General features: G+C 46.1%; 1 protein-coding gene across 6 annotated transcripts in view; it reads left to right on the forward strand.

Moving 5' to 3' along the window:
- CCDC30 (coiled-coil domain containing 30) overlaps nucleotides 1–12,694 on the forward strand; it is a 687,183-nt gene that overhangs the window by 249,596 nt on the left and 424,893 nt on the right. For all 6 annotated transcript variants that reach the window (XR_010188622.1, XM_063942948.1, XM_063942949.1 and 3 more), the window contains 2 exons: nucleotides 4,226–4,341; nucleotides 4,675–4,757. Coding sequence is in view for 5 of the 6 variants with exons in the window: in XM_063942948.1 (XP_063799018.1) it covers nucleotides 4,226–4,341; nucleotides 4,675–4,757 (199 nt within the window). In the remaining variant the exon portion in view is untranslated. The remainder of the gene's footprint in view (nucleotides 1–4,225; nucleotides 4,342–4,674; nucleotides 4,758–12,694) is intronic.

Below are 12,694 nucleotides of genomic sequence, written 5' to 3' on the forward strand. Positions count from 1 at the left end.
CAGAGAAGAGCTACAAAATTGATTAAAGGCTTGGAGTCATTGGATTATGAGGAAAGGCTATTTAGGTTGGATATGTTTACACTAGAAAAAAGGCGTCTAAGTGGGGACATGATTAATATCTTCAAATACATCAAGGGACAATATAAGGAACTTTCAGGCGGCTTAGTTATCGAGAGATCCGTACACAGGACACGTGGTCACCCTCTAAGGTTAGAGGAGAGGAAGTTTAACACAGACCGTAGGAAGGGTTTCTTCACAGTGCGGGCAGTAAGATTATGGAATTCACTCTGCCAGAGAAAGTTGTAATGTCTGACTCAATTGTCATTTTTCAATCTAAACAACTATGTAACTACACAGGTCTGCACCAATCCGTCCCTTCTTTAAAAGTTTTCAAGGCATCAATTACCCAGTTAAAAGTAAAACCTAATTCCAGACATAGAATTCCTACTTGCTATTTGGTCCATACATAAACCTCTTATGTTCCATTCCCAAAGGCCCAGTGTTGGTGTTACACAACTTCTACTGCCAATACACCAGTTATTCCATCTGTAAACTATCCGGATCCATCTCCACGCTCTTCCGCCCGAGACCGGAATTAGCCACTCACTGCTTGCGTTTCACAAACCCTATTTACATTCTGGTAATTAACAATAAATTATATGCGCAAACCCTAGCTTCATCATAAAAAAAAAAAAAAAAAAAAAATTTTATTTGAAGTCTTTATTCAAACCCATTATGGCTAGTGTTTTATAATTGTAAATTGTGGATATTTCACACTTTGCTAATTTGATCGCAATATCAAACCCTCTGGGGTTTGTGCAATAATTGATTGTTAATCACCAGCATGTAACTAGGGTATGTGCAATAATGGAATATTGATTTTAATGTCTCTGTGTTAAATATTTATATATTTTATTATGTTAAATATTATGGAAATGGGGAATCCTGTGTTGAAAAACCCAGCTGGTCCAATCAAAGATGGTGGCCGTTACTATTAAAGACTGTTACTAACAACTAGAGGTATACAAGCTGCGTTAACCGACACTCGCGATTGCCGGAAGTACATCACTTGGCACACAGATGGAACCGGTGGTTTCTGGCCTGGAAGAAGGGGAATTCCTGGTATCACTGGATATCAAGGATGCGTACCTTCACATACCGATATAGCCGCCTTATCAGGCTTATCTAATGGTGGAACGCATGCGCCACTTCCGGTTGACGAATCCAGAGGCACATAAGCGGTAATTGCTGTGATTGCTCCAATTAGAAGGGGTATAAATATTTGGTCTGGATGGATCCATATTATCCAAGCTTGAAAAAGGAGATTATCGCGTTTGGACGATATGGACATCTTTTACCACGGATTTTGCTGCTGAGTTCCCTACTCCCCTTCAAGGTATTAGCTCTTTGCGGTGGTGCCGTGTTGCTATACCGGGACCTTATTGCTTTGCTAAAGCATTTGCCCACCCCAAATCCTTTGGCGGGTGAGAGACTTCCTAACCTGGGATCACTTAAATTTTCTCTGTTATTTTTTCTGCTATATAATTGTGTATGTTGTATTTGTGATATTAAAAAAGTGTTTTACCCATAACACCTTTAAGTTATTTTCATCTTCGTTATAAGGGGCGCCTATACACATATATTCTGTTTTATATTCATATATACTAATATGTTCGTGTTGTTTCAATTGATATAGAGATCTATATATCTTTTCCACATTTTGTTATGTTACAGCTTTATTCCAAAGCGGAATAAATTTAATCCCCCCCCCCCCTCAAAATTCTACACACAATACCCCATAATGGGAATGTGAAAAAAATTAGCAAATTTATTACAAATAAAAAAATAAGAAATCGCATGTACATAAGTATTCACAGCTTTTGCTCAATACTTTGGGATGCACCTTTGGCAGCAATCACAGCCTCAAGTCTTTTTGAATATGATGCCACAAGATTGGCACACCTATCTTTGGGCAGTTTCGCCCATTCCTCTTTGCAGCGCCTCTCAAGCTCCATCAGGTTGGATGGGAAGTGTCGGTGCACAGCCATTTTCAGATCTTTCCAGAGATGTTCAATCGGATTCAAGTCTGGGCTCTGGCTGGGCCACTCAAGGACATTCACAGAGTTGTCCTGAAGCCAATCCTTTGATATCTTGGCTGTGTGCTTAGGGTTGTTGTCCTGCTGAAAGATGAACCGTCGCCCGTGTCGGAGGTCAAGAGTGATCTGGAGCAGATTTTCATCCAGGATGTGTCTGTACATTGCTGCAATTATCTTTACCCCTATCCTTACTAGTCTCCCAGTTCCTGCCGCTGAAAAACATCCCCACAGCATGATGCTGCCACCACCATGATGCTGCCACCACCATGCTTCACTGTAGAGATGGTATTGGCCTGGTGATGAGCAGTGCCTGGTTTCCTCCAAACATGACGCCAGGCATTCACGCCAAAGAGTTCAATCTTTGTCTCATCAGACCAGAGAATTTTGTTTCTCATGGTCTGAGAGTCCTTCAGGTGCATTTTGGCAAACTCCAGACGGGCTGCTATGTGCTTTTTACTATGGAGTGGCTTCCATCTGGCCACTCTACCATACAGGCCTGATTGGTGGATTGCTGCAGAGATGGTTGTCCTTCTGGAAGGTTCTTCTCTCTCCACAGAGGAATGCTGTAGCTCTTACAGAGTGACCATCGGGTTCTTGGTCACCTCCCTGACTAGGGTCCTTCTCCTTCGATCGCTCAGTTTAAACGGCCGGCCAGCTCTAGGAATAGTCCTGGTGGTCCGAACTTTTTCCATTTACGGATGATGGAGGCCATTGTGCTCATTGGGACCTTCAAATCAGCAGATCTTTTTCTGTACCCTTCCCCAGATTTGTGCCTCGAGATAGTCCTGTCTCAGAGGTCTTCCGACAATTCCTTTGACTTCATGCTTGGTTTGTGCTGAGACATGCACTGTCAAGTGTGGGAGCTTGTATAGACAGGTGTGTGCCTTTCCAAACCATGTCCAATCAACTGAATTTACCACAGGTGGACTCCAATTAAGCTATAGGAACATCTCAAGGATGATCAGTGGAAACAGGATGCACCTGAGCTCAATTTTGAGATTCATGGCAAAGGCTGTGAATACTTATGTACATGTGATTTCTTATATTTTTTTTAAATGTTTAATAAATTTGCAAAAATCTCAAGAAATTTTTTTCACGTTGTCATTATGGGGTATTGGGCCTAATTCTGAGTTGATCACAGCAGCAATTTTGTTAGCAGTTAGGCAAAACCATGTGCACTGCAGGGGGGGGGCAGATATAACATGTGCAGAGAGAGTTAGATTTGGGTGGGGTGTGTTCAATCTGCAATCTAAAATGCAGTGTAAAAATAAAGCAGCCAGTATTTACCCTGCACAGAAACAAAATAACCCACCCAAATCTAACTGTCTCTGCACATGTTATATCTGCCCTCCCTGCAGTGCACATGGTTTTGCCCAATTGCTAACAAACTTGCTGCTGCGATCAACTCAGAATTACCCCCATTGTGTGTAGAATTTTGAGGAAAATTTTTTTTGGAATAAGGCTGTAACACAACAAAATGTGGAAAAAGTGAAGCGCTGTGAATACTTTCCGGATGCACTGTATATTATTGGAGGCGGGGCTTTCTTTTAATAGATTTTTGACTTGTACAAATTTCTTTATTTGTATCATATTTAATGAAATAAATTGATTTATTTATGAATATAATGGGTATTAGAGCCCCATTTTTATACTATATCTATAATTATTCTTAAATGTGTATATTTGTGTGCATTTCTATATTATATTACAGTGAGGGAGTTATTTACACAGCTTAAATCCGTGACCGGTATACTAACTTGCTGATGAGTGGGGGATAATAAATTACATTTTACAGAAAATATGTTTGGGGCTTCAATGTATACCAGTCTTCTTGTAGTGTTCACTTCTTTCCACTTATAATTTTTAACTCAATTCCTATATTTCTACTCCAGAAGAACCCAGATTCTCATAGTAAATAAAGATATGGTCTTACAACTGTTTTTCCTCGTTTGGGACCAAAAGGGAATATAGGGAAACTTCAGATCATGTTAATTTCTTTTAAAATTAGTGTGCTTCATAACGCTCTACTTTTGTGTGTAATGTTTAATAAACTGTATACTTTACAAAGTGTAATATTTCTACACCTGGAGATTAAAGTTGCACTTTTTAAAGTAAATACTGTTTTGCAGATTCTGTTGAATTGCAAAGAGCTAAAGAACATAATGATCGACTAGATAAGGAGATTCTATCTTTACGCCAACGCGTCAGATCACTGGATTCTGAAAGAAAAAAGCACATGGAACAGGTAGGTCGGTTTAATCAAAGTTAAGTGATTGACCACTTCTTTTTCCTGCGGTCAATGTACACAAACGATTGCTCATTATTGGTTTCAGACGTTGACTATGTGACATTGTTGCTGTGTTGTAATCATTACAATAAGAAGCAAAATGTGATGTCATGCTAGTGAATGCGGTCTGTTATTGTGTTAAACACCTCTGTTGTAAGAATAGGAAATAATGAAGTGGCATCTAAGCTTCGGAAGAATGTTAGTGGCAGATTCTGTTTGCTTATTTAGGAGCATTTGTTTGTTTCCATGTATTACATTTTCATTGCATATATTTTTCTTTTTGTTTCACAGTATGAAAAGAGTGAGAATGACTCTGCAACAAACTCGTCAGCCACTAAGCAGAATCTGCTGGACAATCCAGAGCTTCATAAAAAGTAAATGTTTTAAATTTAATGAAAACATTGCACTAGCTGTGTAGATCAGTGGTGGACAGTAAGAAAACCTGGGTATGTATTTGCCCACAAATGGGTAACATTCCACCCTACTAAACAAACATAGTAATATCCTCTTTAGCCCTCTTCCTAAGATCTTGTCATAGAGTGAGCACAATATTTTCACACAGTGTATCCAGAAGGTTAGTCCATTGTTGTATAGCGATGTTTACTTACCAGCTTGGTCAGGCAATCGACACCAAAAAAAGTCCAAAAACCCATGTCGACCCTTTGACCCGTCGACCTAGTACATGTCAACCTAATGACCATTTCGACATATTATCCATGTTGACCTAATGCATGTCGACCTAATGACAGTCGACCTAAGTTGAGTCGACCAAATGACCCATACCCATCACGGGTGTTTGCTGCAACAAGATGGCATTCTTGTCATTGCAATATCACTTTGATGGCATCAAAGAGCATATAAATTCACTGCTAAAATCTACTTATTGTTTTTTTTTTTTGTTAGCATGTTGCCATGCAGAGCAAATCAGACCTTGGTTATTTAAATATATATAAAGTATGCCCTAAACTAAGGTCTGGATAATGCTCAATTTTGGATGTTATTTATAGATCTCATTTCGAAAATATTATTTGATAAGCAGCTTTTAGACTAAGGGGGATATCCAATTACCGGTGAATTAACATCGGGTCCTAAAAACAAACATTTTTCTGACTTTTTTCTGATGTGTCATAAAAAATGTATCCAATATGGATCGCCCGTAAAAAAAAATAAAAAAATAAAAAAATATGCTGACCTCCCGAAAACAAACAGGTTCAGTGAAACCTGTGTGTTTCCGGTAGAAACAGCTGTTTCTCTTACGTCCTAGAGGATGCCGGGCTCCATATTAATACCATGGGGTATAGACGGGTCCACCAGGAGCCATTGGCACTTTAAGAGTTTAACAGTGTGGGCTGGCTCCTCCCTCTCTGCCCCTCCTACCAGACTCCATTTAGAAAATGTGCCCGGAGGAGCCGTTCACAGCTAAGGTAGTTCCATAGGAGTTCTTTTAGTTTTGTTATTTTTATTAGAGTTAGGCACAGGGGGGCTGCTGGCAACAGCCTCCCTGCTTCGTGGGACTAAGGGGGCGGAGGGAGTAGTGTCCGCCCTGCGGGGTCTGTGCCACTTACTCCGCTGACAGGACACTGAGCTTCTGAGGGGATCGAACGTTCGCCACCACAGGGGATCGCTCACCCCAGCAGCATGCCCTCACCCCCTTACAGAGCCAGAAGGTAGGTGGCGAGTTAGTCACCGGCCCACCTGGCAAGCAGAGAGCCGGTATGAAGATGGCGGCAAGAGGGCAGGGAGCGCGGTATTAACCGTGCTCCGGAGCTCAGAAGCACACTGTGGTGCTGTGCGGGGCGCCCTGAGCCAGCGCCTACACTCTGAACTGGTCAGCAAGCTTGTCAGGGTCCCCGGATCTCTGTCAGCATATACCTCAGGCAAGTATATTCCATGTGAACAGCGGGAAGACGCGCCATCTTCAGGGGGCGGAGCTTCTCAGAGCGGACCCAGTAGCGTTCAGCACCATTTCTCTGCTTGCAGTCTTGAGCGCTGTCCCTCCACACCAACTCCAACTATCTGTACGGTACCAAGGGGTTGCAGAAGGGGGGGGGGGAGGCAGTGTGTATACTGTGGATTCCCTGTACCTCATAAGCGCTGTGTGTGGGTTGGCTCCAATATCTGTGTCTCTGCCATTCTTGGGGTGGAAACTCTGTCTGCCCTTACCCTGTGTTTATGTGGGGTGTGTGGGGATTGCAAGCAGCCATGTCTAGAGACTCTGTATCATATGCTGCAGAGGATATATCTTCTCAGGAAGATCCCATTCCATGTAATCAGGATTGCACTCTTGTAGCACATATCCCGGCTAGGGAACCGGAGTGGTTATCCTCTCTTAAAGGTTATTATTACTCAGATTTCTGAGGGTTGCACAGATTGAGAATGCAACTCAGGTTTCTCTAACGTCCTTGAGGATGCTGGGACTCTTTAAGGACCATGGGGAATAGACGGGCTCCGCAGGAGATAGGGCACTTTAAGAAAGCTTTGGACTCTGGGTGTGCACCGGCTCCTCCCTCTATGCCCCTCCTCCAGACCTCAGTTTTACACTGTGCCCAGAGCAAGATGGGTGCACTGCAGAGAGCTCTCCAGAGTTCACTGCCTAGAAGCATTTTTGTTTGATTTTTTTTTTTTTTTCTACCTTTTACTACTTTTTCACAGGGAGCACTGCTGGCAACAGGCTCCCTGCATCGAGGGACTGAGGAGAGAGGAGCAGACCTTCTTGTCAAAGATAGGCTCTGCTTCCTCGGCTACTGGACACCATTAGCTCCAGAGGGGGTGAACGCAGGTTCTTACTGGGCGTCCACCCCCGGAGCCGCGCCGCCGTTCTCCTCACAGAGCTAGAAGTACAGAAGACGTCAGGCGGCAGAAGCCTTCAGCTTCACTGAGGTAACGCACAGCACTGCAGCTGTGCGTCATTGCTCCCATACACCTCACATACTCCGGTCACAGTAAGGGTGCAGGGCGCAGGGGGGGGGGGGCGCCCTGGGCAGCCATATAAACCTCTGCATGGCAAAAAGACTATATACATGTGCAGGTGGGCTCTGTACATGTATATAAAAGAGCCCCCGCCATATTTTACTAAGTTTGAGCGGGACAGAAGCCCGCCGCCGAGGGGGCGGGGCTTCTCCCTCAGCACTCACCAGCGCCATTTTCTCTCCACAGCACTGCTGAGAGGAAGCTCCCCGGACTCTCCTCTGCTTACACACGGTGAAAGGGTGCTTAAAAGAGAGTCGGTGGGCACACAATTGGCGGTTTACATATTATACAGCGCTGCTGGGGAAAAACATTTTGTGTTGGTCTCCAGGGTTATTGCGCTGGGGTGTGTGCTGGCATACTCTCTGTCTCTCCAAAGGGCCTTGACAGGGATACTGTCTTCAGGAAAGGGGTTCCCTGTGTGTGTGTGAAGTGTGTCGGTACGCGTGTGTCGACATGTTTGACGAAGGCTCGCTTAATGTAGAGGGGGAGTGCTTGAATGTCAGGTCGCCGTCGGCAACGCCGACACCGGAATGGGTGGATATGCTGAATGTCTTGAATGCAAATGTCAATCTATTGCATAAAAGATTAGACAAGACAGAAGCTAGGGATCAGTCAGGTAGCCAGTCCATGCCTGTCCCTGGGGCGCCAGGTCCTTCGGAGTCTCAGAAGCGCACCATATCCCAGATCGATGACACAGATACCGACACAGATACTGACTCTAGTGTCGACTATGAAGATGCAAAATTACAGCCGAAGGTGGCTAAGGGTATACGGTACATGATTATTGCCATTAAAGAGGTTTTGCATATTACTGAGGAACCCCCTGTCCCTGACACGAGGGTACACATGTATAAAGGGAAAAAGCCTGAAGTCACTTTTCCATCCTCATTTGAATTAAGTGACTTGTGCGAAAAGGCTTGGGAATCTCCGGATAGGAGACCACAAGTTCCCAAAAGGATTCTCATGGTGTATCCTTTTCCACAAACTGATAGGATACGCTGGGAATCTTCGCCAAAAGTTGACAAGGCGCTGACACGTTTGTCCAAAAAGGTGGCACTGCCTTCTCAGGATACGGCTTCCCTCAAGGATCCTGCTGATCGCAGGCAGGAAATTACCTTAAAGCACATTTACAATCATTCCGGTACTATTGCTCGACCGGCTATGGCGTCAGCCTGGGTTTGTATTGCGGTTGTGGCATGGGCAGATTCCTTATCTACGGAAATTGACACCTTAGATAGGGACGCCATTCAAATGACCATAGAGCATATCAGAGATGCTGCCTTGTATATGAGGGATGCTCAGAGAGACATTTGTTTATTAAGCTCCAGAATAAATGCTATGTCTATTTCTGTTAGGCGGCTCTTGTGGACCCGACAGTGGACGGGAGATGCCGATTCAAAGCGGCATATGGAGTCCTTGCCTTACAAAGGGGTGGAGTTGTTTGGAGACGGCCTCTCGAATCTTGTCTCTACGGCTACGGCTGGTAAGTCAAATTTCTTACCTTATGTCCCCCCGCAGCATACAAAAAAAGGCACCTCATTATCAAATGCAGTCCTTTCGTTCCAATAAAAACAAGAAGGTACTTGGATCATCCTTTGTTGCCAGAGGGAAAGGCAGGGGAAAAAAGCTGCACACAGCTAGTTCCCAAGAGCAGAAGTCCTCCCCTGCGTCTGCAAAGTCCACCGCATGACGCTGGGGCTTTCCGAGGGGAGGCAGATCTGGGGGGGGCTCGTCTTCGGTTTTTCAGCCACGTCTGGGTTCACTCGCAGGTGGATCCCTGGGCATTAGAGATTGTTTCTCAGGGATACAGGCTGGAATTCGAAGACTTGCCTCCTCGCCGATTTTTCAAATCGGCTCTGCCGGCTTCCCCGTCAGAGAGGGAGCTAGTGTTGGCAGCAATCCAAAAATTGTATATTCAACAGGTGATTGTCACAGTTCCTCATCTCCAGCAAGGAGAGGGATATTACTCAACCCTGTTTGTGGTCCCGAAACCGGACGGTTCGGTCAGACCCATTTTATACCTGAAATCTGTGAACCTGTACTTGAAGAGGTTCAAGTTCAAAATGGAATCACTCAGGGCGGTCATCGCCAGCCTGGAGGGGGGGGATTGGATGGTGTCCCTGGACATAAAGGATGCTTACCTTCATGTTCCAATATTCCCCCCGCATCAGGCGTTCCTGAGATTTGCAGTGCAGTACTGTCACTACCAATTTCAGACGTTGCCGTTTGGGCTTTCCACGGCCCCGAGAATTTTCACCAAGGTAATGGCGGAAATGATGGTGCTCCTGCGCAGGCAGGGGGTCACAATAATCCCATACTTGGACGATCTCCTCATAAAAGCGAGATCTCGGGAGAGGTTGCTGGACAGCGCGTCTCTGTCCATGAAGACGTTGCAGATACACGGCTGGATTCTCAATATACCGAAGTCCCAGCCAGTCCCTACAACGCGTCTGACCTTTTTGGGGCTGATTCTAGACACAGACCAGAAAAAGGTTTTTCTTCCGATCGAAAAGGTTCAGGAACTCATAGCCATGGTCAGGAACCTATTAAAACCAAGAAAGGTTTCAGTGCATCATTGCACGCGGGTCCTGGGGAAGATGGTGGCTTCCTACGAGGCCATCCCTTTCGGCAGGTTCCATGCGAGGACTTTTCAATGGGACCTCTTGGACAAGTGGTCTGGGTCAAAGGATCACCCAAATGCATCAAAGGATCATCAAAGGATCACCCTGTCTCCCAGGACCAGGGTATCTCTCCTGTGGTGGCTGAACAGTGCTCACCAACTAGAAGGTCGCAGGTTCGGCATTCAGGACTGGGTCCTGGTGACCACGGACGCAAGCCTCCGAGGCTGGGGAGCAGTGACACTGGGAAGAAATTTCCAAGGTCTCTGGTCAAGCCTAGAGTCTTGTCTCCACATCAACATCCTGGAGTTGAGGGCCATATACAACGCCCTGCGTCAAGCGGAGGAATTGCTTCGGAGAAAACCGGTTCTGATTCAGTCAGACAATGTCACCGCAGTGGCTCATATAAACCGCCAAGGCGGAACAAGGAGCAGAATGGCCATGGCAGAAGCGACCAGGATTCTATGCTGGGCGGAAGGCCATGTAAGCGCGCTATCAGCGGTGTTCATCCCGGGGTGGACAACTGGGAGGCGGACTTCCTCAGCAGGCACGACCTGCATCCGGGAGAGTGGGGACTTCATCAAGAAGTCTTCGCACAGATCACGGATCGTCGGGGACTGCCTCAAATCGACATGATGGCATCCCGTCTCAACAAAAAGCTAAAGCGGTATTGCGCCACGTCAAGGGACCCTCAGGCGGTAGCGGTAGACGCTCTGGTGACACCTTGGGTGTTCAGATCGGTCTATGTGTTTCCTCCTCTTCCTCTCATACCCAAGGTGTTGAGATTAATACGAAGAAGCAGGGTCAGAACAATACTCATTGTTCCGGATTGGCCACGGAGGACTTGGTATCCGGAGCTGCAAGAGTTGCTCGCAGGGGATCCGTGGCCTCTTCCTCTAAGGCAGGACCTGCTGCGGCAGGGGCCCTGTTTGTTCCAAGACTTACCGCGGCTGCGTTTGTCGGCATGGCGGTTGAACGCCGGATCCTAGCGGAAAAAGGGATTCCGGAGGAAGTCATTCCTACCCTGATCAAGGCTAGGAAAGACGTGACGTTAAAACATTATCACCGTATATGGCGGAAATATGTTTCTTGGTGTGAGGCCAGAGCTGCTCCTACGGAGGAGTTCCATTTGGGCCGTCTACTTCACTTCCTTCAAACAGGAGTGACTTTGGGCCTAAAATTAGGGTCCATAAAGGTCCAGATTTCGGCCTTATCCATTTTCTTTCAAAGAGAATTGGCCTCTATTCCTGAAGTACAGACCTTTGTGAAGGGAGTGCTGCATATTCAGCCTCCTTTTGTGCCTCCGGTGGCGCCTTGGGATCTTAACGTGGTGTTACGTTTCCTCAAGTCACCTTGGTTTGAACCACTCAAAACTGTGGAGTTGAAATACCTCACGTGGAAAGTGGTCATGTTGTTGGCGTTAGCTTCGGCAAGACGTGTTTCCGAATTGGCGGCTTTATCACATAAAAGCCCATACTTGGCTTTTCACGTGGATAGGGCAGAGTTGAGGACTCGCCCTCACTTTCTGCCAAAAGTGGTCTCATCTTTTCATGTGAACCAACCTATCGTCGTGCCTGTGGCTACACGGGACTTGGAGGATTCCGAGTCCCTGGATGTAGTCAGGGCTTTGAAGAAGACCAGAACGGCTAGAATCAGGAATACTGAAGCTTTGTTCGTTCTGTATGCGGCCAACAAGGTTGGCGCTCCTGCTTCAAAGCAGACTATTGCTCGCTGGATCTGTAACACGATTCAGCAGGCGCATTCTACGGCAGGATTGCCGTTACCGGAATCGGTTAAGGCCCACTCCACTAGGAAAGTGGGCTCTTCTTGGGCGGCTGCCCGAGGGGTCTCGGCATTACAGTTGTGCCGAGCAGCTACTTGGTCGGGGACAAACACCTTTGCAAAGTTCTATAAGTTTGATACCCTGGCTGAGGAGGACCTCCTGTTTGCTCAATCGGTGCTGCAGAGTCATCCGCACTCTCCCGCCCGTTTGGGAGCTTTGGTATAATCCCCATGGTCCTTACGGAGTCCCAGCATCCTCAAGGACGTTAGAGAAAATAAGATTTTACTTACCGGTAAATCTTTTTCTCGTAGTCCGTAGAGGATGCTGGGTGCCCGTCCGAAGTGCGGACTTCTTCTGCAAGACTTGTATATAGTTATTGCTTACATAAGGGTTATGTTATAGTTTTTCGGTGGAACCGTGGCTATGTTGTTGTTCATACTGTTAACTGGGTAAGTTTATCACAAGTTATATGGTGTGATTGGTGTGGCTGGTATGGATCTCGCCCTTAGATTTACAAAAATCCTTCCTCGTACTGTCCATCTCCTCTGGGCACAGTTTCCCTAACTGAGGTCTGGAGGAGGGGCATAGAGGGAGGAGCCAGTGCACACCCAGAGTCCAAAGCTTTCTTAAAGTGCCCTATCTCCTGCGGAGCCCGTCTATTCCCCATGGTCCTTACGGAGTCCCAGCATCCTCTACGGACTACTAGAAATAGATTTACTGGTAAGTAAAATCTTATTTTTACAGTCCGCTATGGCAGTATGGTCCGGTTTTGTTCCCTCGGGCCCCCCTGCGGTACACTCTCAAAAACGTGCTCTTGGCCAAATTACGCAGTATGACACGGATACCGATTCTGACACAGCAGACGGTGATAGGGATGTGTTGAAGGGGGCGGCATCACTTGCTAAGGGTGTTCAGTTGATGATTGAGGCCATGAGAGATG

Source organism: Pseudophryne corroboree, chromosome 10 (genome assembly GCF_028390025.1).
Source record: "Pseudophryne corroboree isolate aPseCor3 chromosome 10, aPseCor3.hap2, whole genome shotgun sequence".
Taxonomy (NCBI): Eukaryota; Metazoa; Chordata; class Amphibia; order Anura; family Myobatrachidae; genus Pseudophryne; species Pseudophryne corroboree.